Below are 23485 nucleotides of genomic sequence, written 5' to 3'. Positions count from 1 at the left end.
CAAGATTATAGAAAAGGTGTAGGGACCCATTTGGTTTCTACCAAATTACTTTCCCAAAAGCAATGATATAATGCCTCAGAACAAATTCTGAAGCAGCATAACATACAATAAGACAAAGTGGAATCACTTTCCAGCCTAAAACAACTTAGAAGGTTGGCATGAGGCAAATATTACACTGGTATTAGTGGTGGTGGTAGTGGGGAAGTGGAGAGCAGTGTGCCAGCCAAGGTTTCCTAAACTCTCAGCCACAGATGGTAAGGGGTGGGATATAGGTTGGGATAACTGCTCAGAAGGAGATTATGGAGGTTGGCTTTTTGGTCTGGGTGCAAAATTCTTTGTCTCATTGCCCATATGTAGAAGGAGGTCACAATCCTGGGGCACAGTCACAGGATGAGGAGGAGAACCAGCATTCATCAACACTTGCTAGTCACAGGGGAGCAGGGCACCCAGGCACCCTGGTCACAGTTCCAAGGGGTAAAAGAGTGCTTTTGATTACTAACAGACCAAAACACAGGCCAGGAGAGTATTAAACACACCTCTCCATATATTATACCACCTTGGGAGAATTGAAAGCAGATAGATGCCTAGAGCTAGTTCTGAAGGCAGCTGCACAAAGAACCTGAAGCTTGAAACAGTGTTCCCTTGTTACAGAGTCCAACTTTTAACAGTTTTTTAAACTGAAGAAAAAGATAAAATGAGAAAACAACAACAACAAAAAAGAAACTCAACATAGAAAGTTATTTTGGTGACAGTAGACTCAAACTTGGAAGATAACAAAATCAATACTGCTGCATCTTAAGCCTCCAAGAAAAATCTGAATTGCTCTCAAGCTCCAAAAGAATTAATGGAGGAGCTCAAAAAGGATTTTAAAGACCAAATAAAAGAGAGGTAGAAGAAAAGTTGGGGAAAGAAATGAAAGTGATACAAGAAAATCATGAAAAAAGAATCAATATCTTGGTAAATGAGGCACAAAAAAAACCACTATAGAAATTGATACTTTTAAAAAAGTATTTTTTAAAAAGGCCAATTGGTAAAAGAGATGCAAAAATCCAAAGAAAAGAGAACTTAAACAAAATGGCCAAATGGAAAAAGATAAACCAAAATGCACCAAAAAGAAAAACTTCTTGAAAGTTAGAATTGGCCCTTTGGAAAAAGAGGTACAAAAATTCACTGAGGAAAAGAGCTTTTTACAGAGTAGAATTGGCCAATGGAAAAGGTGGTACAAAAGCTCACTCAAGAAAATCATGCCTTACAAATTAGAATCTGACAATTTGAAGCTCATGACTCCATGAGACATCAAGAAATAATCAAAATCAAAAGAATGAAAAAATAGAAGAAAGCATGAAATACTTCTTAGGAAAAAACAACTGATCTGAAAAATAAATCCAGGAGAGATAATTTAAGGATTATTGGTCTACTTGAAAGCCATAATTAAAAAAAAAAAAGATCTTGGATATCATCTTTCAAGAAATCATGATGGGAATTTGCTTGAATATTCTATATCTGGAAGACAAAACTGAAATCAAAAGAATTCACCAAACACCTCCTGAAAAAGATCCCCAAATGATAATTCCAATTCCAAATCTCCCAGGTCAAGGAGAAAATATTGCAGACAGCTAAAAAGAAACAATTTAGATATTGTGAAGTCATTGTCAGGATAACATAAGACTTAGACTCTCAAATACAAGACTCAAGAGAATCATTAAAAGGTAAACAGGAAAGAGAAATCAAAAGACATTCAGTAAGTTTATGGGAGATGATTCTTGTAATATCAAAGAACTTTGTCATTATTAGGAGAGTTAGAAGGAGTATACATTGACAGAGGGTGAAGGTGTGAGTTGAATATGATGGGATATAAAAAATTAAATTAAGGCATGAGAAAGAGGAGTGCTTTGGGAGGAGGAAGAAGGGAAAAATTGGATGGGGTAAATGATTGCACATGAAACAGCATTCACAGTGGAGGGGAAGATGAGAGAGGTGGGGAGGAGAGCATGCGAACCTTATTGTCTTCCAAATTGGCTCAATGAAGGAAGAACATACACAATCATTTAGTTATAGGAAGCTATCTTAGACCCTATAGGAAAATAGGAGGGGAAAGAGATAACATAAGGGGGTGAGGCTAGTAGAAAAGAGGTTAGATTGAGGGAAGTAGATAGACATCAGAAACTAAACAGGACGGAAAGTAATACACAGTAATCATAACAGTCCAAAATAATTTTTTACAAGTTTCTCTAATAAAGTTCTCAGTTCTCAAATACCTAAAGAAATGAGTTGAATTATATAAGAATTCCCCAACTCATAAATGGTCAAAAGAGTTTTCAAAGTAATTAAAGCTCTATAGTCATGCAAAAAATACTCTAAATTAGTATTTTAGATAAGTGCAAGTTAAAACAACTCTGAGATACCACCCCACTTCTATCAGATTGGTTGTTATGATAGAAAAGGAAAACAACAAACCTTGGAGGGGATATCTGAATGCATTGTTGGGAGTGTTGTGAACTGATTTAATCATTCAGGAGAGCAATTTGGACCTTTGCTTTAAGGACCATAAAATAGTACATGCCCTTTGGACCTAGCAATACCATGACTAGGTTTGTATCCCAAAGAGATTAAAAAAAAAAGGAAAGGAAGGATCTTTAGGTACAAAAATATGTAAAGTAGCTCTTTTTTTGGGGAGCAAAGATTAGGAAAGTGAAAGGATACCCATCAATTGGGAAAGGCTGAATAAGTTATAGTATATGATTGTAATGAAATACTATTGTGTTATAAGAAATGACAAGCAGGAGGAGCTTAGAAAAACCTGAAAAGACTTCCATGAAGTCTGAAGCAGAGTGAAATAAGCACAACCAGGAGAACAGTGATAGGAATACTTTACAATGAATATGTGCAGTGGTGGTCTAGCCACTATTCAAGAGTCCAGGAAGCCATTAATCACAATGCGGTTGTTTATTGTAAGGAGTAAAAATGTAAGGGGTTAAAATGAAAGGGTTTGGACTAAATTATTTGAGTATAGTCACAAGGAATTACTTCATTTCAAATAGTTTTTTATGATAATTTATTTACAAAAGAAGAAAGTGAAAGTAAGAAAATCAGAGAGAAGATTGGGTAAGATATCTAACTTAACACACTTAAGTATTTTGCTCGGCCCCTGGCTCAACCCAGGCAGGGCTAATTAGTCCAGAGGGGTCTCAAGGCCTTGAGTGGAGGGACCTGAGCCTTGAGCAAAGGGCCCACGGATGAATAAAGCAAAGAAGGGTTTCAGTCACTAAGCCTCTCAAGAGGGGAAGACTAAATAAAATCCAGGAAAGGGAGAGTTTTAAGAACAGTCTCACCAAGTCCAAGGTCTCAGTTCCAGTAAGCAGATTTTTTCGCTAGCCTCCAACTCCGACCTCTGAAGAACAAAGACCTCCCCTCACAGAAAGTTGTAACTCCTTTTAAAGATGTTTCTTTGTGTCACTTCCTACTTTTTTACATGGGCCAATTATAGACTATAAATTTTCTTAGGACTGCCCTGGGGGCAGTCAGTGAATTTTGATCCATCATCCACTTTCACACACATGGGTTACAGACCTCCCCCACTCAAGTGTAAGTGGGGTGTATATACTTCTGGCGATTACTTATAAAAATAGGCAGGGGAGAGTTAATCTCATCTTCACATTACTGAAAGAGAAAGAGAGAAAAACCTGAGGAAAAGTCCCTCACATCCTTGACCTGCTTCCTACTCAGTTGGAACCCACTCTCTAACTCCCAGATTCATTTGGAACACTCTTGTCAGGTAGAGGTTCTAATTTACATAACCATACAGCTCCCATTGGAATACCCTGGTCAAGATTCAGTTAAAGGTTCTAATCTGCACATTCACTTAGAATGCAGATAGATATATATGGCTACATGGGGTATGGTTACAGAAACTAGGAGAAGGGGGCAAACTTACTAACATTCTAAAGTATAAACTCATCCTAAAGCACTTTGTATAGTAGAGACATTGGTTGCTTCTGATAATAAAGACATAAGTTGTTTCTGTCTCACTCAGGCCAAAGGTAGATAAAGGGCCTTTGTATTCTGAATGGGGTGAGGCAATCCTAGGAGAGACTAATTTACTAGGGTCCTAGGTGTATCCTTTTTGGAGATATTAATAACTATTACCTTGAGAATAACAGAATAATTTCTCATTCCATACAAACCCTCCTATTTTAATTCTCAAAGTTGTGTTATTCTCACCTTCCTCCCCTATCTGTAACAACAACTAATAACATTGCTAACTAGACACACCCCATTTTCAGAGGTCTTTATTCGAGACAAATCTTGCTTGCAGAAACTTACTCTCTCTGCTCTGAGTTGTTTGCAGAAATTTTGGAGATGTTTTTGCTACAAGGAAATTAACACATAAGCAATATGTATTGATTTTTTCACTTTTTCAAACAAATTTCTCTATCTCAGATTCTGTAAGAGATACAGACTCTTGGGCCACAATCCTTAACTACTAATCTACTTTGTTTGGGAAATGGAACTTGGAACTTCCACCTTACAATTTGCCTTTTTATGCCGATCACAGGAATTTATCATTACAGTAAAAGGCAGGGGAAAGGTTATAACTGTCTTCATGTCTTAAAAAGGACACATTGTCTGACTTCATGTACAGGTCAAAGCTGTCACTGACTCATGCCATAACTTTTATTCTGGGATCACCATTTGTACTTAAGTCGGGAAAGTCCTGTCCAAATTGAGCCTAGGACTGCATTTCTAATTGTCATAGGGCTTTATCCTCTCAGTACTTCATTACCATTTTTTCTTTTTGGTAATAGATTCATCACCAGACAGCCATAGCTGGATTTCAAGCAATTTGGATCTCAGAAGCCTTTTTGCCTTAAATGACAAGTTTTACCTATTATAGTTCAGAGAAAATTACTTCTCAGTAATCCATTTTATTCCTAAAATTTCATAACTCAAACAAGCTTCCTGTTTTACCTACTTACTCACTCTGATGGTTTCTCAAAGTCTTACAAGTTCACAAATAAAATATCCACTGTTTAATCTTTTGGTCCCCCAAAAGACTCTCCTGCCTTTACCATATATCCAACTGGAAATATCATACATTCATCCACCTCTCTGAGAACGCTCTGGTTCACACAATTTGTTTCTCCTTCTTGGCAAGGGATGGAGATGAAACAGTCACTTGCCCAAGCTCTCTAGTCTTCAAAATATCCACTCTACCAGGTATCCTGTTACCTGTCATTGCCCAGATTATCAATCTTATTAACAATACATTATCCGTATAAACATTATACATAGTATCTTTTGCATATTGTCTTACCAATTCACTTCAAACATTAGTTTGCATTATAAATCATTTAACAAATTGCATCTAAACACATGTTTACACTTGAGTGTAATTGTTCTTGTCCAAAATACACATTTTGGCAACAATTGACATATCATAATTTAATCACAAATTCAGAAATTCTTTTAAACAATATTCCAAATTCTTAGTACGTGTTCCATTTCATATTTATAATTTTAACATCTCTCTTTCCCTATGTTCATTACATTTTCATTTGGTGCTCACTTTAATAGCACATATACCAAAATAACATTTCCACATTTTCATTTGTAACCCCAACAATTTAGATTATACAGACTTTTCTTAAAATTACACATTATACTACATTAAACCTTCATTTTTCACCCAACAGGCAATAGTATGCCAATCAGACCGACTACACATGTCATTTCGATCCCCAACTTCAGTTTACTCAAATAAACATTTTAGGCATGTTCATTTTAAATCTCAGTGGGAACATGCAGCTTTCTCACTACTAAAACAGAATAGTACCCTTCTGGAATCTTATTAACTGATAAACTATTTGCAACAGTGAGTCACCTTTACATTCATTTTACTTAGCTCCATAAGTACATTCCAGAATCATTTGTGATTTTCCAATACAACATGCATCAACCTTAAAATTGACACCTAATCGTGGAATCAAAATATCCCTTTCTGCCCTTTTCCACCATCTCTGACTGTTGGCCATCAGAGGAAGAAGGAGGAAGCAGTTTGAACACATTTTTTCAGCCTCTGTCTTAGAAAAAGAGAAAGCAACATGCAAAATTCCTTCACATAGGAGTGTTCTTTTTGAATTCCTTAAACACATTCTCTAGTCTGTCAGCTCCTTCATTTTTCCAGAATAATGGAGGAGAGAGAGACAGAGTACCTCATCAATCAGAGGTTTCTTTCCCAAAAACCTTCCCAGTATGCACACATGATATATGAGACACATGACACAGAACACAGACTTACAAAAAGACAGATAACATGCATTCCAGGGAATAGGAGGATTTTACAGCCTCATTCATCATGCTTCAGCAGAACTTCACATAAACTAACTTTTCCTTTTGCTAGAGTATCAGGCCTAATCTCTTCTAGCATCTTTAGAACCTGGTGAAATGCATATAATTCACAAGTCTGGGTTGACCAGGCCTCTGGAGGGTGGCCTCTGTTCATTAAAGCCTCTTTGTTTCCTTCAGCTATCACAGACATTCCTTCTTTTTCTATCTAAGCTATCTGTAAATAGCTTCCCCAGGAAGGGGGAAGACTTGTGAATTCTTTCACTTTTTCTTGCTCATAGTTCACTTCTTTTGGTTGGGTGATGGGAACAGGAGAATTCCCTTCTTTCCCAGTCACCCTAGGTCTTACTAAACAAAGTTTAGTCTCTGGGGCCAGCATAATAAGGGAAAACCTATTTGCCCTTGTATCTTTCAGGAAAGTGGTCTCTGCCTGATCTCGCACTTGTAGTATTACAAAGGGCTCCAGGTGGGAGTCATCTAAGAATCCATTGACTCCTTTGGTCTCCAATCTTTGTGTGAGAGAGTAGCCTCTGCTCTCTCTCTTGTTTGGGATAATACTTTTCCAAGTAACATACTCCACAGCAATAGCAAAAGGAGGAACAAAAGTGGCTTCTGGAGGCCTTCCAAATTGATTGCTCCATTCTTTCTTTCTTACAAACACCTTAATCTATTTACAAATTCAGTGGGATTCTCTTCCTCTCTCTGCTTGGTATGGTGGGAAGATTCATTGCTATTCCAGAGAGGAAATTCCTGTTCATTTCTCTGTCCACTTTGGGCTATGGGATTTTCATTATCCCAGACCTTCATAGAAGTGAATCTGATCTGGCTCCATTCTTTTCCTGTTTCTAGAGGATTTTCCATATCTCTCTTAAAATTCCTCACTTTGGAGCCACTGAGGGGAACATTATCATAGCCAATTCTTTGACACTCCATCTAAGTGTAAGTTTCTCTGCTCCTCTACTACCTGTTCAGACTCCCCACCTGAGGGTTCTGTAAGACTCATAAAGGTTTATAATCTCCTCAAGTGGGAAAGCTATTGCTCCTTCTAGCTGAAGCACTGGAGGAGCTGATGGAGGTTGAAGAACAGTAGGAGGAAGTGAGCCTATGGGGGTTGGTGTACTGGTACAAGAGGAACAGAAGCAGAAGGAGGTGGCACTTGGGGAATAGGAGGAGGAACCAGAGAAGGGGAAGGGAGGTCCTTCAGCAGATCTCCTCCTCTTGCCCAAATTCTGAATCCTCATTCTCCTCTTCCTTTTCTGCCTCTATTTCTAAGAATGAATAGATCTTACACTCTTTCTCTAGTTTGGGGCAATCTCTCTTCACATGTTCTAATCCACCACCGTTGTAGCAGGTTAGGGGAACTCCTGGGGACTTCCCTGTCTTTTCCCCTGTCTTATGAGACATCATCCCTCTTCTGACTTATTCTTTCCTCCTTACTTCCTCTCTCACTATCTGCCTCAATCTAACCTGCAAAGTCGTCTTCTGTCCATCCTGTACTTCTTTAATAACTTGAACATCCCTGTTTTTCTTTCCTCAACCTCTCTCCTGATATAGATCATCTGAGCCTATTTTAACAATTCATCAAGGGCTTTCATCACCCATTCATCTACCTTTTGGAGCTTCTAATGAATGTCTGGCCATTCGTTAAGAGACCTTGTCCTAAAGGCTCAGTCAGATCCACACAATACTGGCTAAATGCCTCCCTTAATCTATTTACTAATGCAGTGGAAGTCTCATCCTTTCTCTGCTTAGTCTTATAGATTTTATTCATATTCTGTTTCCAGGGAATTAGTGTTCTTCTTTTTTTTTTTTAATTTGGTCAATTTAGAACATTATTCCTTGGTTATAAGAATAATATTCTTTCCCTCCCTCCACCCTTCCCATAGCCGATGCGCAATTCCACTGGGTATTACATGTGTCCTTGATCAGAACCTATTTCCATGTTGTTGATGTTTGCACTAGGATGTTAATTTAGAGTCTCCATCCCCAATCATATTCCCCTCAGCCCATGTAATCAAGCAGTTGTCTTTCATCTATGTTTCTGCTCCCACAGTTTTTCCTCTAAATGTGGATAGTGTTCTTTCTCATAGATCCCTCCAGGTTGTTCACGATCACTGCATTGCCACTAATGGAGAAGTCCATTACATTTGATTGTACCACAATGTATCAGTCTCTGTGTATAGGAATTGCTGTTCTTATTCTCTGAAAGATCATCTTCCTGAGATCTCTCATGTTTCCTGGGTGGGTGGGTTCATTGTTATTCCAGTCTGGATACCATATGGGGTATTTCTGCTTGCCACTCAGCCCCCTTTCAAGCTTAGGGTGTTGAACATCCACAGCTCGAATTGCTGCCCTTCTAATTTGTCCTCACTCCTCTTTGGTAAATAGCTACTGTAAAATTGCCATTAACTCTGGCCAAAAGTAAAGACTTGGTCCTAAAAACTGATTAACCTGTTCTGCCAGTCCTTCAGGTGTAAAGATTAAAATTTAGGGAAACTGAGGCAGGTAGAAATTAGTTTCTCTCTGCAAGGAGTATTATATTTTTATGAGGTTTATTAAAGATTAAGGATTAAAGAAAATACAGGATAAGAAAACACGTGCCTAGGCCAGAGAGGCCTAGGCAAGATAATCTCACATCATGGAAGAGACACGTCTGCTCCAAAACGGAAGTACAAAAGACCCCTCAGTCGGCGGAGAACTCCTTTAAATAATCATTTGTGTTCTCACCCAGGTGAGAATTCAGTGTGATTACAAAGCATTCTGGGGAAGTGGAGCAAAGGATTCTGGGGATTGGAGTCCTGGATTTGAGTCTATTTTTACACAGGGTCTTCCAACAAATTCCTCATTTCCTTTTAAAGTACCACACTTCAGAGGAACTTGGAACTTCTCTGAGTGGGTACTATTTAAAAGGAGGTTTGCCTGATCCTCTAATAATCTCTTAAGTTCTCTGGTCATAGATTCAAAAAGATACAGGACAATTGCTGCTGCCTTGGTCTGAGGTAGTTAAGGAGCTTTATTCTCCTCTGCCCTTCTCAATACAAATGTCTCTTATGTCCAGAAGTCAGAGGGTGGTATACACCTTTTCCTCATCATTGATAATCTTTTTCCTGCTAATGCATTGTCCAATATAATTTTCTCAAACTGAGTTGACTCAGTTCTGAGTTCCAAATTGGGGCTACAGAATATTATTCTCTGTCAGTTTCTGTTCCTGCCCAGGCTAAACAACAATATTTAATAAGAATTTTCTAATCATAAGCTGCAAAATAGGAAGTTTTATTCAAAGCTTGTACTTTTAATCCCAGTGGGCTATCCCCAGGGACACAGGCTGATTTTTTCCTGCTCTGCTCAGCCTTATCTATTATGGCCTGTTTTTCATTCTCTATTGTTTCTGTCCCATGGTTTCTTCTCTATGATTTTAACCTCTGTTCTTCAAAACAAGTGTTCAACCCTATAACTCGGCATTAGTGGCTCAATCCAGACTCCTTAGTCCAGATACCTTGTAAGCTACTTTTCCCTGATTCACTCACTCCCAGATTCATGAGTCCAGACTCGGGCAACCTGTGTCCTGCCTGAGATATCTTGTGAATCAGACCCTGGGTTACTCACTCTCAGACTCACCAGTCCAGACTCAGACCTGTAAACCAGCCTCTAGTTAACAATCCTCATTTCCCTCCTTGCTTCTCCCTTTTTAAGCCACACACATGCCAAGTTTAGGGAAATCTCTCTCTCACCAGGGATTCCTCTTGATACTCATGTGAACACTGCTCTGCTTGGCCATGGTTACTGCTCTGTGAAGATAGGATTAATTTACTCAAACCCTTAATTTAATTCCTTACAGCTTTCTGCTCCACATTAGCTTGCTCACTTCTCTCTCAATACCCAATTTCTTTAGAATCATAATGAGAGGCTTAATCTGTTCATTCGAACAAATGATTTTTTCAGATAGGCAAACTGAGGTACCCTATGTTGTTCTGCTTTTCTGGTCAGGGAACCATCTGTGTGCAATGGTGGGCTAGCCACTATTCAAGAGATCAGGAAGCCATCAATCACAATGCAGTTGTTTATTGAGAAAGAGAGAAAAACCTGGGGAAAAGTCCCTCACATCCATGACCTGCTACCTACTCAGTTGGAACCCACTTTTCAACTCCCCAGATTCAGTTGGAACACTCTTGTCAGGGAGAGGTTCTAATTTCCATAACCATACATATTCCATTAGAACACCCTGGTCTGGACTTAGAGGTTCTAATCTGCACATTTACTCAAAATGCAGATATATATGGTACATGGGGTATGGTTACAGAAACTAGGAGAAGGGGGCAAACTTACTGACATTATAAAGTATAAACATAAAGGACTCATCTTAAAACACTTTGTATAGTAGAGACATTGGTTTCTTCTGATAAGTTGTTTCTGTCTCATTCAGGCCAAAGGTAGATTAATGAACAACTGAGATTCATAGCTATTTTCAGCAATTCAGTGATCCAAAATTATCCCAGAGGATTTATGATTTAAAAGAAAATGCCATCTACTTGCAGAGAAAAAGAACTGAGTTTGAATCCAGGCCAATGGAAACTTCTTTTACTTTCTTAATTTTTTTTTCTATTTGAGTTTCCTTTCACAGAAGGATTAATATATGGAAAAATATTTTATGATAACACATGAAATCTGTATGCGATTGCTTACCATCTCAAGTGGGGTAAAGGGCTTTGAAAAATGTTGCAAACTTTTTGCATGTAATTGGAAAAATACAATAAATTTTTAAAATTGTATGTCTTATAATTTGCATATGATAGGTGTTTAATATTGCTTGAGAGAGGCATTTGTCCATTTATAAATTATATTTTCAGACAATATTGTCCTTTTCATTATTTGCTTTCTATGATTTCATTTTAGTTTTAAGTTGAAGTAGATCTTATTTACTATTTAAAGTTAGTCTTTGTATTTTCTAAAATATTGGATTGAAGAATGTGTGAATATGCTCCAGTAATTCATGAAAACAGTTTTACCAAATAAATTTTAATGAAAACATTATCATTATTATTTTAAAACCCTTTTCTGTCATAGTAAGAATTTTAATACAGAAGGGCAAGCAAGGGCTATGCAAATGGATTTAAGTGACTTGCCCAGGGTCTGAAGTGTCTGAGGCCAGGTTTGAACCCAAGTCCCCCTTGATTCCAGGCCTGGTGTTCTATCCACTGTGCTGACTAGCTTTTCCTGAAAAAAAAGTTTTTGAAGTTATTTAGTCTTACTCACATGACACTAGTCAAAGCATAAGCAATTGAACTGTTTTTTTGCAAGCAATGAGATGAACAGACTATTCATTATCAGTGCAATGAATTCCAGACCAGTGGACCCTAACTTGTCTTCTAAAATTCTAAATTTCTAAAATTCAAATATCAGAGGTAGGAACTAATTTAAAACCTGTGCCCATCATGGGGATCAGATAGAATGTATGATTTTTTGCTGTTAACATTCTCTTTACGTTTTAAAAAGTAGCCTTTTCTCTTTAATAATTGCTTTTACTATTTAATTTGAGAGTCACAACTTCTACATTCATAGATTTGGGGACTAGAGGTGAGAAATGTAAGTGGTGATTAAAAAAAGAATTCAGTGTAATTGTATTCTTAACTTAAAAATACACTTAGTAAATTACTTTGAATTTAAGACTAGCAAAATAAATGCTGGAACTGCCTGATAATGAAATCTATGAGGAAATTAATATTGTTTCTCTTTCTTAGGTCACCTTTGCCATACCGAGGAACACAGGAACAGTATGAGGTAATGACTGCTTGAAAACTTGGAAATATTATTTCTTTAATGTTGATGTGTAGGGTTAAATTTTTTTTCATATTAAATGCTTTTTTCTTTCTATGTTTCCTTCTTCCTAATGTAGTATTTCTTTTTTTAAAGAAATCTTTGAAAACTAAAGATTACTCCATCTAGTATATCAGTTCTTCACCAAAGACAAATGTCACAGCATTTAAAAATATCTTTTAAGATGTGTTGTTCAGTCGTTTCAGTTGTGTCACTCTCTGTGACACCATTTGGAATGTTCTTGGCAAAGATATTGGAGTGATTTTGCTATTTCCTTTTCTGGCGCATTTTACAGAGGAGGAAACTAAGGCAAACAGGGTTAAATGACTTGCCCAGAGTCACATAGCCAGGGTCTGATGCCTGATTTAAACTCTGTTAGAGGAATCTTCCTGACTCTAGTACTGGCATTCTATCCACTGTGCCAACCAGCTGCTCCCTTTTTAGAAATAGTGAAGTATATTTTTTCCCTGTTTTATTCAGATATAAACTGGGACATAAGTTGAGAAAGATAACAGGGAAGAAGGATGAGACTATCAAGGAAGGGGACTTGATACTTAGAAAAAGAAGAAAGCAGTGATATAAGGGAACCGATTCCTCAAACCTATTGCCTTTTAAAAAAATCTTAATGGATTATCATGCGGATATTTCTGTTTTTGAATTTTTTGATCCCTTTAAGTGCCATGTATTTATGTTTTCTTTTCGGCTGTAGGTGTTATTTATAAGAATGTATTATCAGATATAGAATGGTAGATTCTTAGGGCTATAAAAAGAAAGCAATGATTATTCATTTTTAATTAATTTGTATATTAGAGTGACCAAAGTCATATAATTAATTAGTTGTCTCCAGTGAGACTATAAATCAGATTTCCTTGTCTATGCTGCCATCAATAATAATTCACTCAGATGAGCATTTAAAAAAACAAACTATGTTCTTTCTTATAATTGATACTACTAATATAATCATCACTAATTGAGCAGTAAGGGCTTGGCAATTAGAGTTAAGTGAATTGCCTAGGGTCACATACGTAGGAAAAATTTGAGGCCATATTTGAACCCAAGACTTCTGTCTCCTGGCTTGGTTCTCTATCCACTGAGCCACCTAGCTTCCCAAATCTTGTTGTTAGGTTCCTGTAATACTTTTTGTATAAATGACCAATTTTTCAAGTTGTATCCCCTAAAATATTAATCATTATATAATATTACCATTTAAAAATTTCTCTTTTTTAGGTGTTTTTATGGACACTTATAAGAAATCTCTTTAATGAAGGAAATGATATGTATCAAGAATGTGACTGGAATGGCTCATTAAGTCAATATACAGAAGCTTTAAACATAGCTGATTATGCAAGGTCTGAAGAAATTGCAATTTCTAATGAAATATTAGAAAAGCTGCATGTAAATCGTATTGCATGCTATTCAAATATGGTAAGTTGTTGAATTTTTTTTAGATGAGAAAAAACTATCCTATAGAAGGCTGATACAGTATAAAATAATTTTAGAAGTAACATAAGGACTATCAAAAGTAAGCCTTTCTCCTATTTTCTACTCTTCTCTCAAGGGAATCAAATTAGCTTTTGTAGATAAACAAACTTAAAAAAAATTTTTTGGCCATAGTGTTGACAGATTTTATATTAGAAATATCTCAACAATTATTTCACTCTGGAAATGTCCTATATGTATAGGCATTCTGTAGATGTATTCATATGGGAAGAAACATTAGATAATACTTCTTGTACCTGATTGAGATTTCATTTAATTTAATGATCTGTTTGGTTAACTCTTCTCACTAATGTAAGGATAATTTTATAGTTGTGACTTAAAATCTAAATTAATTGGTCACCAGGGAAAAATTCCAAATAATAAAATACTCAAGTCAGCTGGAAATTATGGTGATTTTAATTAATATAGAGAGAAGGAATTAAGGAGAAGAGAGAGAGGAAAGAGTTAATTTAAACTGCTCTGGCTCAGGCTGAGCCAGGCAGGAGTTAAAGGCCTTGGCCAAAGTGGCCTCCCTTTGCCCAAGGGAAAAGAAGTAAGTCTTACCCTAATCACCACAAGACTGTCTCAAGGAAGCAGTCTGAGGGAGCTCTTCCAGGCTGAGTTCCTCACCTGAACTCAATCATATGTCCGAATGTCTGAAACTGAACTTTTCATCCTCTTTTATAGACCTTTCATTCTTGTGTCTCCTCTAAATTTTCACATCTACCAATCACAGCAGACGCTTTACTCCAGGACTGCCCATTCTTTAGTTCTCAACCTTCTTTGGTTAGATTTTCTCCTGGACTGTCCACTAGTTCTCACCTTCTCTGGCTAGATTATATCTTTTGAGCTACTTCACACTTCTTTGTTAAGTTCACCTTTTGTTAGTTACTTGACCTTTTTGTGATTAATTTAACCTTTATAGGTACTTAACATCTTTTTGTATTAAGACCTAAAAATAGACTTAGCTTAACTGTCTAGCTTCACTATAAGGTGAAAACTAAGTACCTTCATTGTTCAATCAGGAGATTACAACTTTATCTTCCCCTAAAGTATGTCTGAGTAGGGTGGAATAATTTCCAAATTCACACTAAGAGCTCTTAGCATATCAACAAGGTGCCAAAAATCAACAACAACAAAGAACAATTTGCCTCCTAAACTAAACTAAATTGTTACCATTTTGATATGTAGCCTCGTGTGTGTGTGTGTGTGTGTGTGTGTGTGTGTGTGTGTGTGTGTGTGTGTGTGTGTGTGCGCGTGTGTGTGTACGCATTTTAAATTAACTAAATCATTGTTTAACCAGTTCCATTAGACAGTGTATAGAGTGTTAGATTTGGAGTCAGGAAAATGTGGGTTTAAATCTTGTTTTATTCACATATTACCTGTGTGACCCTGGGCAAGTTATTTAACCTCTCTTTCCTTATCAGTAAAATAAGACTAATAATAGTATCTTTCTCTTGGGTGGTCTGGGAGATTACATGAGATAACATATATGTGCAAAGTATTTTTCAAATCTTTAATAAATAAACATTAGTTAAGAACTAAATCATGAATTTTATAAAGAGATGTGAGGATGCCCATTTTCTGGTGCTAATGGACATTGATCAATAGATGAAAGACATTTGATATAATGGAAGAAGCACTGGATTCAATCTAAGGACCAAGATTCAAATACTTACTCTGCCACTTCCTACCTCTGTGACCTTGTCAAATCCCTTAGCTTTTCTGGACTTAGTTTCCTCACCTATAAAAATGAAAGAAAGTTAGATTAGATGGCTGTTTAAGTACTTTCCAGCTCTAATTCTGTGATTCTCTTATTCTTACCAAAATACATACTAATGACTTTCTTGGCTTCACAAAAATATCGGCAAATGGATCTATCATATTTGTATTTTGTTTTGATAGTCAACCCCATTAAAGAATGAAAAATAACTTTGAAGGAAAAAAAGCATGTGGTAGATTGAGATATTAATTTCTAAATGTAAATATGTAGTCTATTGACTTTAGTAATTTAATGTTTTATGACTTGGTATTGCACAAATTCATTATTAATTTTAAATGTTCTTTTTTTATCTTGACACATAGGGACTGAATGATAGAGTTCTAGAAGATTGTGATAAAGTTTTAAGTTTAAATCTTAATAACTGTAGAGCCCTGTATCGGAAAGCTAAAGCCTTAAGTGACTTAGGAAGATATAAAGAAGCTTATGATGCAATAGCAAAATGTTCCTTGGCAGTGCCTCAGGTATGAAATTTAAAAAAATATTTGTTATATTAGAAACATCATTCCTCATAAAAGCGTTCGTCTCACTAAAATGACTTAAATAATTTAAACTGTAAGAGTTTATGCAGTTGTAGTTTTTTTTTTTATTACAAACAAGCACATTGCTAAAAAAATGGCTTCCAGTTTTTTTTTCATGTTCCTCATCATCTTGTATTGTTTCCATTCCCTTTTCTCCCTTTTTAGGATGAATGTGTAATAAAACTAACTCAAGAAATAGCCCAGAAATTAGGATTTAAAATAAGGAAAGCATATGTTAGAGCAAAGGTAAAGTGGAAAATTCTGTTTTTGATGTTGGCTTTTATTTTCTGATTTTGTCAATTTTGCTTTTTAAATGTATATTTAATTTATTTCAGCTCTCAAATTCAATTCCAGAGGAAGTAGCAACTAAGGTAAAGTTAAAATTTATTCCAAAAATTAAATAGTTTCATCTGTATTATTTGTAGTGTCTTTTTTGACAATACAATATTCCACAATTTTATTTTCCATTTGTTGTCCTGTGACTATTTCATTAAATAATGCTGAATGTCATGCCTTGTACTCAGAGAATACTTTAAAAAATGAATGAATAATTTTGACAATTTTGACATGTTGTTTGCATAATTTTCTAGGGTTCAAAGAACTCTATAGAAGATATAGAATTGGGTAAGTTTTGAGCTGTCATGAAATTAAAAGAAAACATCAATTTTATAGGTTATGTGAATTATAAAGTATCATCAAATTAAATTGCTTTATTTATCCTTATATATAAGGGTCACAAAACTTACTTGTTTATATATATATGTGTGTATATATACATATATATATTTTATATGTGTGTGTGTATGTTTTTGAGAGAGAGAAAATCAACTCTGTGCTTTTTAATGATATATTTCCCTCCCTATCATTGCATTTGATTGTTGGCATTTGTCTATCAGGATAAATGGTATAATATTAGGAATATTTAGTAATAAAATTAGATGAGATTTAAAAAAATCATTTTTTTAATATTACAGATTTATCAGATCCAAAACATGAAGCTACTCCTGTTACTTCCCTTCTGCCTCCTGAATTATCAAATGAATTGGCTTCAATTCCTATTACACCTTTAACTCCTGTTTTACCATTACAAATGGAAAAGAGTTCTCTGCCTTCTGCCATGTTAGCAAATGGGGGAAAGATTCCCTTTACTTTACCTGAAACATATTTAGATGATGGAGATATTGTTCTTGGTGATGAAATAGATGAACTACTTGATTCTGCACCAGAAGCTGATGAAACCATTATGGTAAATTTCAAAATTCTGTTTACCTTGTTTCTCTACTGGGAACAGTAACTTTTTTTTTCAATATAAATTAGCAAATATTTTGTATATTTGTATATTTTGTAGGTTAAGCCTTAGTTTTCCTATCTTTAAAATTACTTCTTCCCTGCAATGATAACACTTGCATAATTCTAGCATTATTAGACTTTTGCAAAAGACACATTATGTATTGTTGTGTATGCAAGCCATGTGAAGTTTGATGAGGACCCTTTGGTTGAAAGGTAAGGATCAAAACAGAATGAACATCATCGAAAGCACAGTTTTATTGGTAACATCCTTTCCTCCTTTGAGGTTTACACTATTACACCATTTCAGATCCTGGTGGTCCTTATCTATTGATATGTTCATAGTCTTTTTTTTCTCCACCATAAGCTCTCCCTCATTTTAGGGGATTTCAGTATGTTATTATGCTCCTTTAAATATGTTCCATTTCCTCAGCATATTAAATTCTCATGACTTTAACCACTCACAGATGATTTACTCTCTTGCTATCATTCACAAGTATTCCACTTCTGTATTTATAAACTGAAATTATTTTATCTGATTGAAATTTTTTTATTATTTCATCTTTCCTTTTGCCTTATTATGCCTTCTCCATTCTTCAAATTTACTGTGACTTCCAGTCCTTTCACCCTCTCAATTCTTTCCCAGGTCATTACCTTTGCACTGATTATATTCTCCTTCCTTCTCAATTTCAACACCTTGATAAATCAATTCAACTCTGCAATATCCTTTACTTCAGAATTTTTTTATCCTCTTGTCTTGTTGCTGATCACATGTTGCCCCAACCTTGGATTACTCCCATCATCTGTCTTTACTCCTCCTCATGTACTATTGCACAGAGCTGGAGAAAATCATGGCATCATGCTGACTAGGTTATCTATAAATTTGTTAAATAATTTTACTCCTATATGTGTGCTGAACAGAGCTGTGAGGAATCGTAAATACTGCTGACTAGGTTCACTTTATATGTTACATAGTCTTTTCTGGGTCCTCACTGCAGGAAAGACATATTTTTAGCCCTCTTTTATCAATTGGCTATCTTATTCACTTAGTTGATCTAAACACTTATCTCTCTTCAATCTCTTCACAGCCTCTCCCCTTTACCCAACCTCTCACCTGAGGAACTCACCTTATCCTTCAATAGAAAAACTCCCTTTTCTTCCTTCCTCCTTACCTCACATCACCTGGACATCTTCACCCCTGGGTCACCTGAAGACGCTGCCCTTTTCCTTGCTAGTATTCTAAACCCTCTAGGCAGCTAAGTGGCATAATAGATAAAATGCTATTCTTGGAGTCAAGAAGACCTGAGTTCAAATGCAGCCTCAGACACTTACTAGCTGTGTGACTCTTGGCATGTATTTTGACCTCAATTTCCTCAACTGTAAAATGGTAATAATAGCAGTCACCTCCTAGGGTTGTTGTGAGAGTCAAATGAGATAATGTTTGTAAAGTACTTCACTGTGTCTTCATGTTATGTCCTGTAATTGTGGTTATTCCTTGATGTTCTGTCTTGATTCTCTCCTCCCTGTGTATCAGAAGATCTTACTTAACCTGAGCATCCATAAACTAATTTTTTAAAGCCCTTATGTTTTGTCTTAGAATTAATGCTATGTATTGGTTCTAAGACATGAGAGGTAAGGGCCAGGCAATTGGGGTTAAGTGACTTGCCCAGGGTCACACAGCTGGGAAGTAACTGAGGTCAGATTTTAATTCAGGTGTTTTGGACATCAGTCCTGGCTTTCTTATCCACTGGGCCACCTAGATGATTTTTAAACTGATTTTTAAAAATGCTTTTGGGGGCAGCTGGGTAGCTCAGTGGATTGAGAGCCAGACCTAGAGATGGGAGGTCGTGGGTTCAGATCTGGCCTCAGCTGCTTCCTAGCTGTGTGACCCTGGGCAAGTCACTTGACCCCCATTGCCTAGCCCTTACCACTCTTCTGCCTTGGAACCAATACACAGTATTGATTCCAAGATGGAAGGTAAGGTTAAAAAAAATACTTTGGGTAACTTTCAATATAATAGATTTCCTTCATAATCTTATATATTTTATTTTCTGCATTTGAAAATTGCATTCTGAAGAGTCTATAGACTACTAAACTGCCAAAAGGATCTATGACACAAAAAGTGTTAAGGAGGCCTTTTTTTATTCCTTCTTACTTAGTGGTCTCATTGATTCCTGTGGATTCAGTGATCATTATTTTCATAGATATATGTCCAACCCTATTCTCTCTCCTGAGTTAATCTTGCATCACCTGCTACCTTTTGTACATCCTTCTTGCACATATGAATGTCTTGTTGCCATCTCAAACCTAAAATGTCACAGTACGTTATTTCTCTTTACAACTTGCCTATTAATTCTGAGGCTAAAAACATGACCCACATTTGCACCCTAAGTTTTATACTGAACTCTTCAATTTAATGGACTCCACATGTCTAGTCATTTAACTCTTGTTATTTCTGTCTATAACGTTTCTCATATTTGAACCGTTCTCTCCACTGACATAAGCAATTCCTTTGTTCAGGCCTTCATCACTCCATTTCCAGTCTCTTCCATACCCCAATCCATCTTCCATTAAGCTGCCAAGGTAATCTTCCTAAAATTTAGGTGTGATCATGTCACCATCCCCTCCTACTCTTAATTCTAATAGCTTTTTATTATCTCTAGGATGAAATATCAAATCTTCTCTTTTGCATTTAAAGATTTCTTGTTATTCTTTGAATATATTACTTCATTTCTTGACATCAAGTCTTTTTACTGATTGTCTTTCATACCTAGAATGCTCTTTTGCCTCACTTCAAGCTTCCAGTTTCTCTGGCACCTTTAAGATTAAGTTCAAATGCCAATTTCTATAAAAAGTCATTTTTGGTCTCCACTGCTGGTATGTTTCCTCTGAGATTATGATCCATACACTGTACACATTTTGTTTGTGTGTGGTAATTTGTAGATTATCTCCCCTCTTAGAAGATGAATGCTTTGAAGAGAAAGACTATATTCTTTGTATTTCCAGTGCTTGGCTCATTGCTTAAGAAATGTTTGATGAAGGACGTGTTGCTTATAACACCCTAACCAGGAAAGTAGCTCTTTTCTCCAGAGTACATAGTCTTATATGCATTCACATAATATCATATACATTTATATATATATATATTTTTCCAGTTATATTTCAAATGAGTAAGACCTCCCTCATATTTTAAGATTAAAATCATCATGTATTAGGGAGGGATGCCATGGAGGCCTATGAAAAACAAAAGGGAAAACATTGAACAAATCGATCCCTTGAGAATGGGACTTTAAGGACTTATGTTTTGTCTCTTTTTCCAAGGGCCTCATTTATTTTCTAAATATTCTAGAAGTAAATCAGGGATGGTAATTATTAAAATATAATCCCAAAGTACAGATTTTATAGGGATAAACTTAGAATCTCCACATAAAACGTAGGTTTACAACTAATTCCATTTGAATGGGTATTTCCCTCAAATGTTACCTTTTTACATAAGTCAGATTTTAGTACTGCATATTATTAGTACTTCTATGCCCTTAAGGGCCTTCTTCAATCTCATGGAACTATTCCCAGAAGACATTTTTTATTTTTCTTACATGAACACTTTGGGGATATAACCCTATATAAATGTTGTTGTTATTATAGGGCAAAATGAATTAAACTTCAGGATAAAATAACATTTGTATTCCATTGGATAATTCAATAAATCTTTTGTATCTTGTCTATAAATTTGCTGATATTTAAATCTTGATTTCAAAAGAATACCCCCTACTGGGTCATCTGATCTCCACTTGTTATCATGTTTTCTGCTTATGTATACTTAATTTAAGGACTTTTCTAAATATTATCTTTTTATATTCAAAATTATATGCTATAAGATATATGTAAGCACATAAATATAATAGCATAGGTAATTGCCTTTAAATCTAATGATCCCTGTTCTTGTGGAGATGGTGATAAATGAATTGAACAATGAGAGACTTAGACATATCCCGAACTGGTTAGATCTGGCAGGACTCAAGAAATAGTTGTCAATGGTTTGGTGTCATTGTGGAATGCCCCAAGGATCTGTTCCTGCCCTTATTCTGTTTTATATTTTTATTGATGACTTGGATAAATGCAATTTGCAGATGACAGAAAGTTGGATGAGATAGCAAACACATTGGATGATGAGTCAGAATCCAAAAACATCTTGACTTCAGACTGAATCTATATTAAGATAAAATTAAAATAGTGATAAATGTAGTGACTTGTACTTGATATGAAAAATCAGTTTCACACGTTTAAGATGGAGGCATGGTTAGAAAGTAGGTAAATATTTGAAGTTTTAGTGAACTGCAAGTTCTTTGGGTCAGCAGAGATGGCAGTCATAAAAATAAATGCAGTCTTATGTATTTTAAGAGACTGAAGATAATAATATCACTGTTCTCTGCCCTTATCAGGCCTTGTCTGGAATATCATGTTCAGTTCTGGGTTTAATAGTTTAAGAGAAACATTGGTAAACTATGTGTATGTGAATAGTAGTATAAGATTGTTACATATCTTCTCATTCTTTTTTGTTTCATGTTATTTTACATGCACCCCAAAATTTCTTTATATTTTCCATTTGTCATGCTTAATTAAGAGAGATATAGAGCTGTATTGTGTCCACATGTCATGATCTATTCTTTTCCTATCCTGTGGCTGGGAAATAAATAGGCTATCGAAAAACAGTTTTTCTTCAGATAAAGCAGCTTTAGATAGACTTTCCTTTGTAATTATATCCTTGGAATATGTTCCTAAAAGTGAGATTAGATGGAGAAATTTGTGATCAGTTTGGCAAGTCTTGTTCTGTTACCAGTTTAGGCAAGTTGTTGTAGTCTTTTTGTAGAGCAATGTATAGCATCTGCTTCTTTTCTTGTAGCCTCACTATCATTGAGTTTTGTCATTTTTTTGTCAATTTATTAATGTAAAATATTATTTCATGGTTACTTTATCACTATTTAAATTTGGATTTTTTTGTTTTGTTTTTGCAAGGGGACAATTATTTCATATGTTGTATATATCACGTTTTATACAATTAAATTTTTTTTTCTTTGTGGATACTTTGTAATAATTTTTTCTTTTTGTTTTCTTCTTTATAGTCAGCCTCAGTAGTCAGAGGATCCATTCCAACATCTAGTGTAACTTCTAGTATACCCTTTTCTGCACCTCTATTGGGAACATGTGCAGGATATGTCCCTGCATCTTCCTTTTCAGAAATATATCCACAACCTTTGACTTCATCATTGGAAGATTTTTGTTCTTCTTTAAATACATTTTCAATGAGTGACTCCAAAAGAGGTAAACATTGAGTCATATTTTCAAATATTTCAGGTTTGTTTTTGAGACAATGAAATTATTGTTTGGTAACCTAAAAAAAGTTTTCCTCCTGGTAGTAGATACTTTTGTTGTTAATGAGTAGTTCAGTCATGTCTGACCATGAGCCCATTATTGTTCAAGGGATTTTCTTGGATTTAAAGATACTGCAACGGTTGCCTTTTAGTTCTTCAGTGGATTAAGGCAAATAGAGGTTAAGTGACTTGTCGAGGATCACATGTCTAGGAAGATCTTTAGTCTGATTTGAACTGAGGTCTTTCTGACTGAAGGCTCATTGCTCTAGGTACTAGGAAGATTTCATTAGTCTAGAGCCTTAGATGTAAGGTTTAAAAATTTTTTTTAAAATAAATTTATTTTTAAAATATTTTTTCATGGTTATATGATTTATACCCTTCAGAGCCCCCCATACCCCCCAAGAGTTGACAAGCAATTCCACTGGGTTATAAGTGTATTCTTAGATATAAGTTTAAAGTTTCCTTTTCTTGAAATACTACTTTGCTTTGTAATTGTCTGAATTAAGTTACTGTTTAGACAATATTTTTTTTTGTCATTTCTGCCTCATTTCCCCAGAACAATTTATTCTGTAAAATGAATCCAAAGAAATGTTTAATGAGTTATGTATTTGAATTAATCTCTAAACTCACTTTTATTTTAAATTTCATTTAAAGAAGAAGGGTGAGGAAAATAAACTCTGAAGAAATCAGGGAGTACAGAAAAAGGTCTATTTTATTCCTTTAGGAAAGAAAAAATTGAAAGCTTTTCTGTTGGGTTTAGAAAAACAGTGAACTTTAAAAATTTCCCTTCAAGCCAAAGATTCTTTATAGTGAGTTATATGAGTGTTATATGTATTATAGGCAATTTTATAAGTTGCTAAATTAGACAACCAAATTAGATATCATTA

At 35.4% G+C, this 23485-nt stretch overlaps 1 protein-coding gene across 8 annotated transcripts in view; it reads left to right on the top strand.

Annotated features, from left to right (window-relative positions):
* The window catches only part of ZC3H7A (zinc finger CCCH-type containing 7A), a 68820-nt gene that overhangs the window by 19845 nt on the left and 25490 nt on the right, over positions 1 to 23485 (top strand). For all 8 annotated transcript variants that reach the window (XM_016423997.2, XM_007498631.3, XM_056806153.1 and 5 more), the window contains 8 exons: positions 12084 to 12123; positions 13387 to 13584; positions 15724 to 15882; positions 16105 to 16185; positions 16275 to 16310; positions 16530 to 16563; positions 16914 to 17185; positions 22350 to 22548. In XM_016423997.2, the coding sequence (XP_016279483.1) occupies positions 12084 to 12123; positions 13387 to 13584; positions 15724 to 15882; positions 16105 to 16185; positions 16275 to 16310; positions 16530 to 16563; positions 16914 to 17185; positions 22350 to 22548 (1019 nt within the window). The remainder of the gene's footprint in view (positions 1 to 12083; positions 12124 to 13386; positions 13585 to 15723; positions 15883 to 16104; positions 16186 to 16274; positions 16311 to 16529; positions 16564 to 16913; positions 17186 to 22349; positions 22549 to 23485) is intronic.

The sequence above is a fragment of the Monodelphis domestica genome, chromosome 7 (assembly GCF_027887165.1).
Source record: "Monodelphis domestica isolate mMonDom1 chromosome 7, mMonDom1.pri, whole genome shotgun sequence".
NCBI lineage: Eukaryota > Metazoa > Chordata > Mammalia > Didelphimorphia > Didelphidae > Monodelphis > Monodelphis domestica.
The sequence above is the reverse complement of the archived record's forward strand: the minus strand, read 5'-3'. Positions and strand labels throughout refer to the sequence as shown.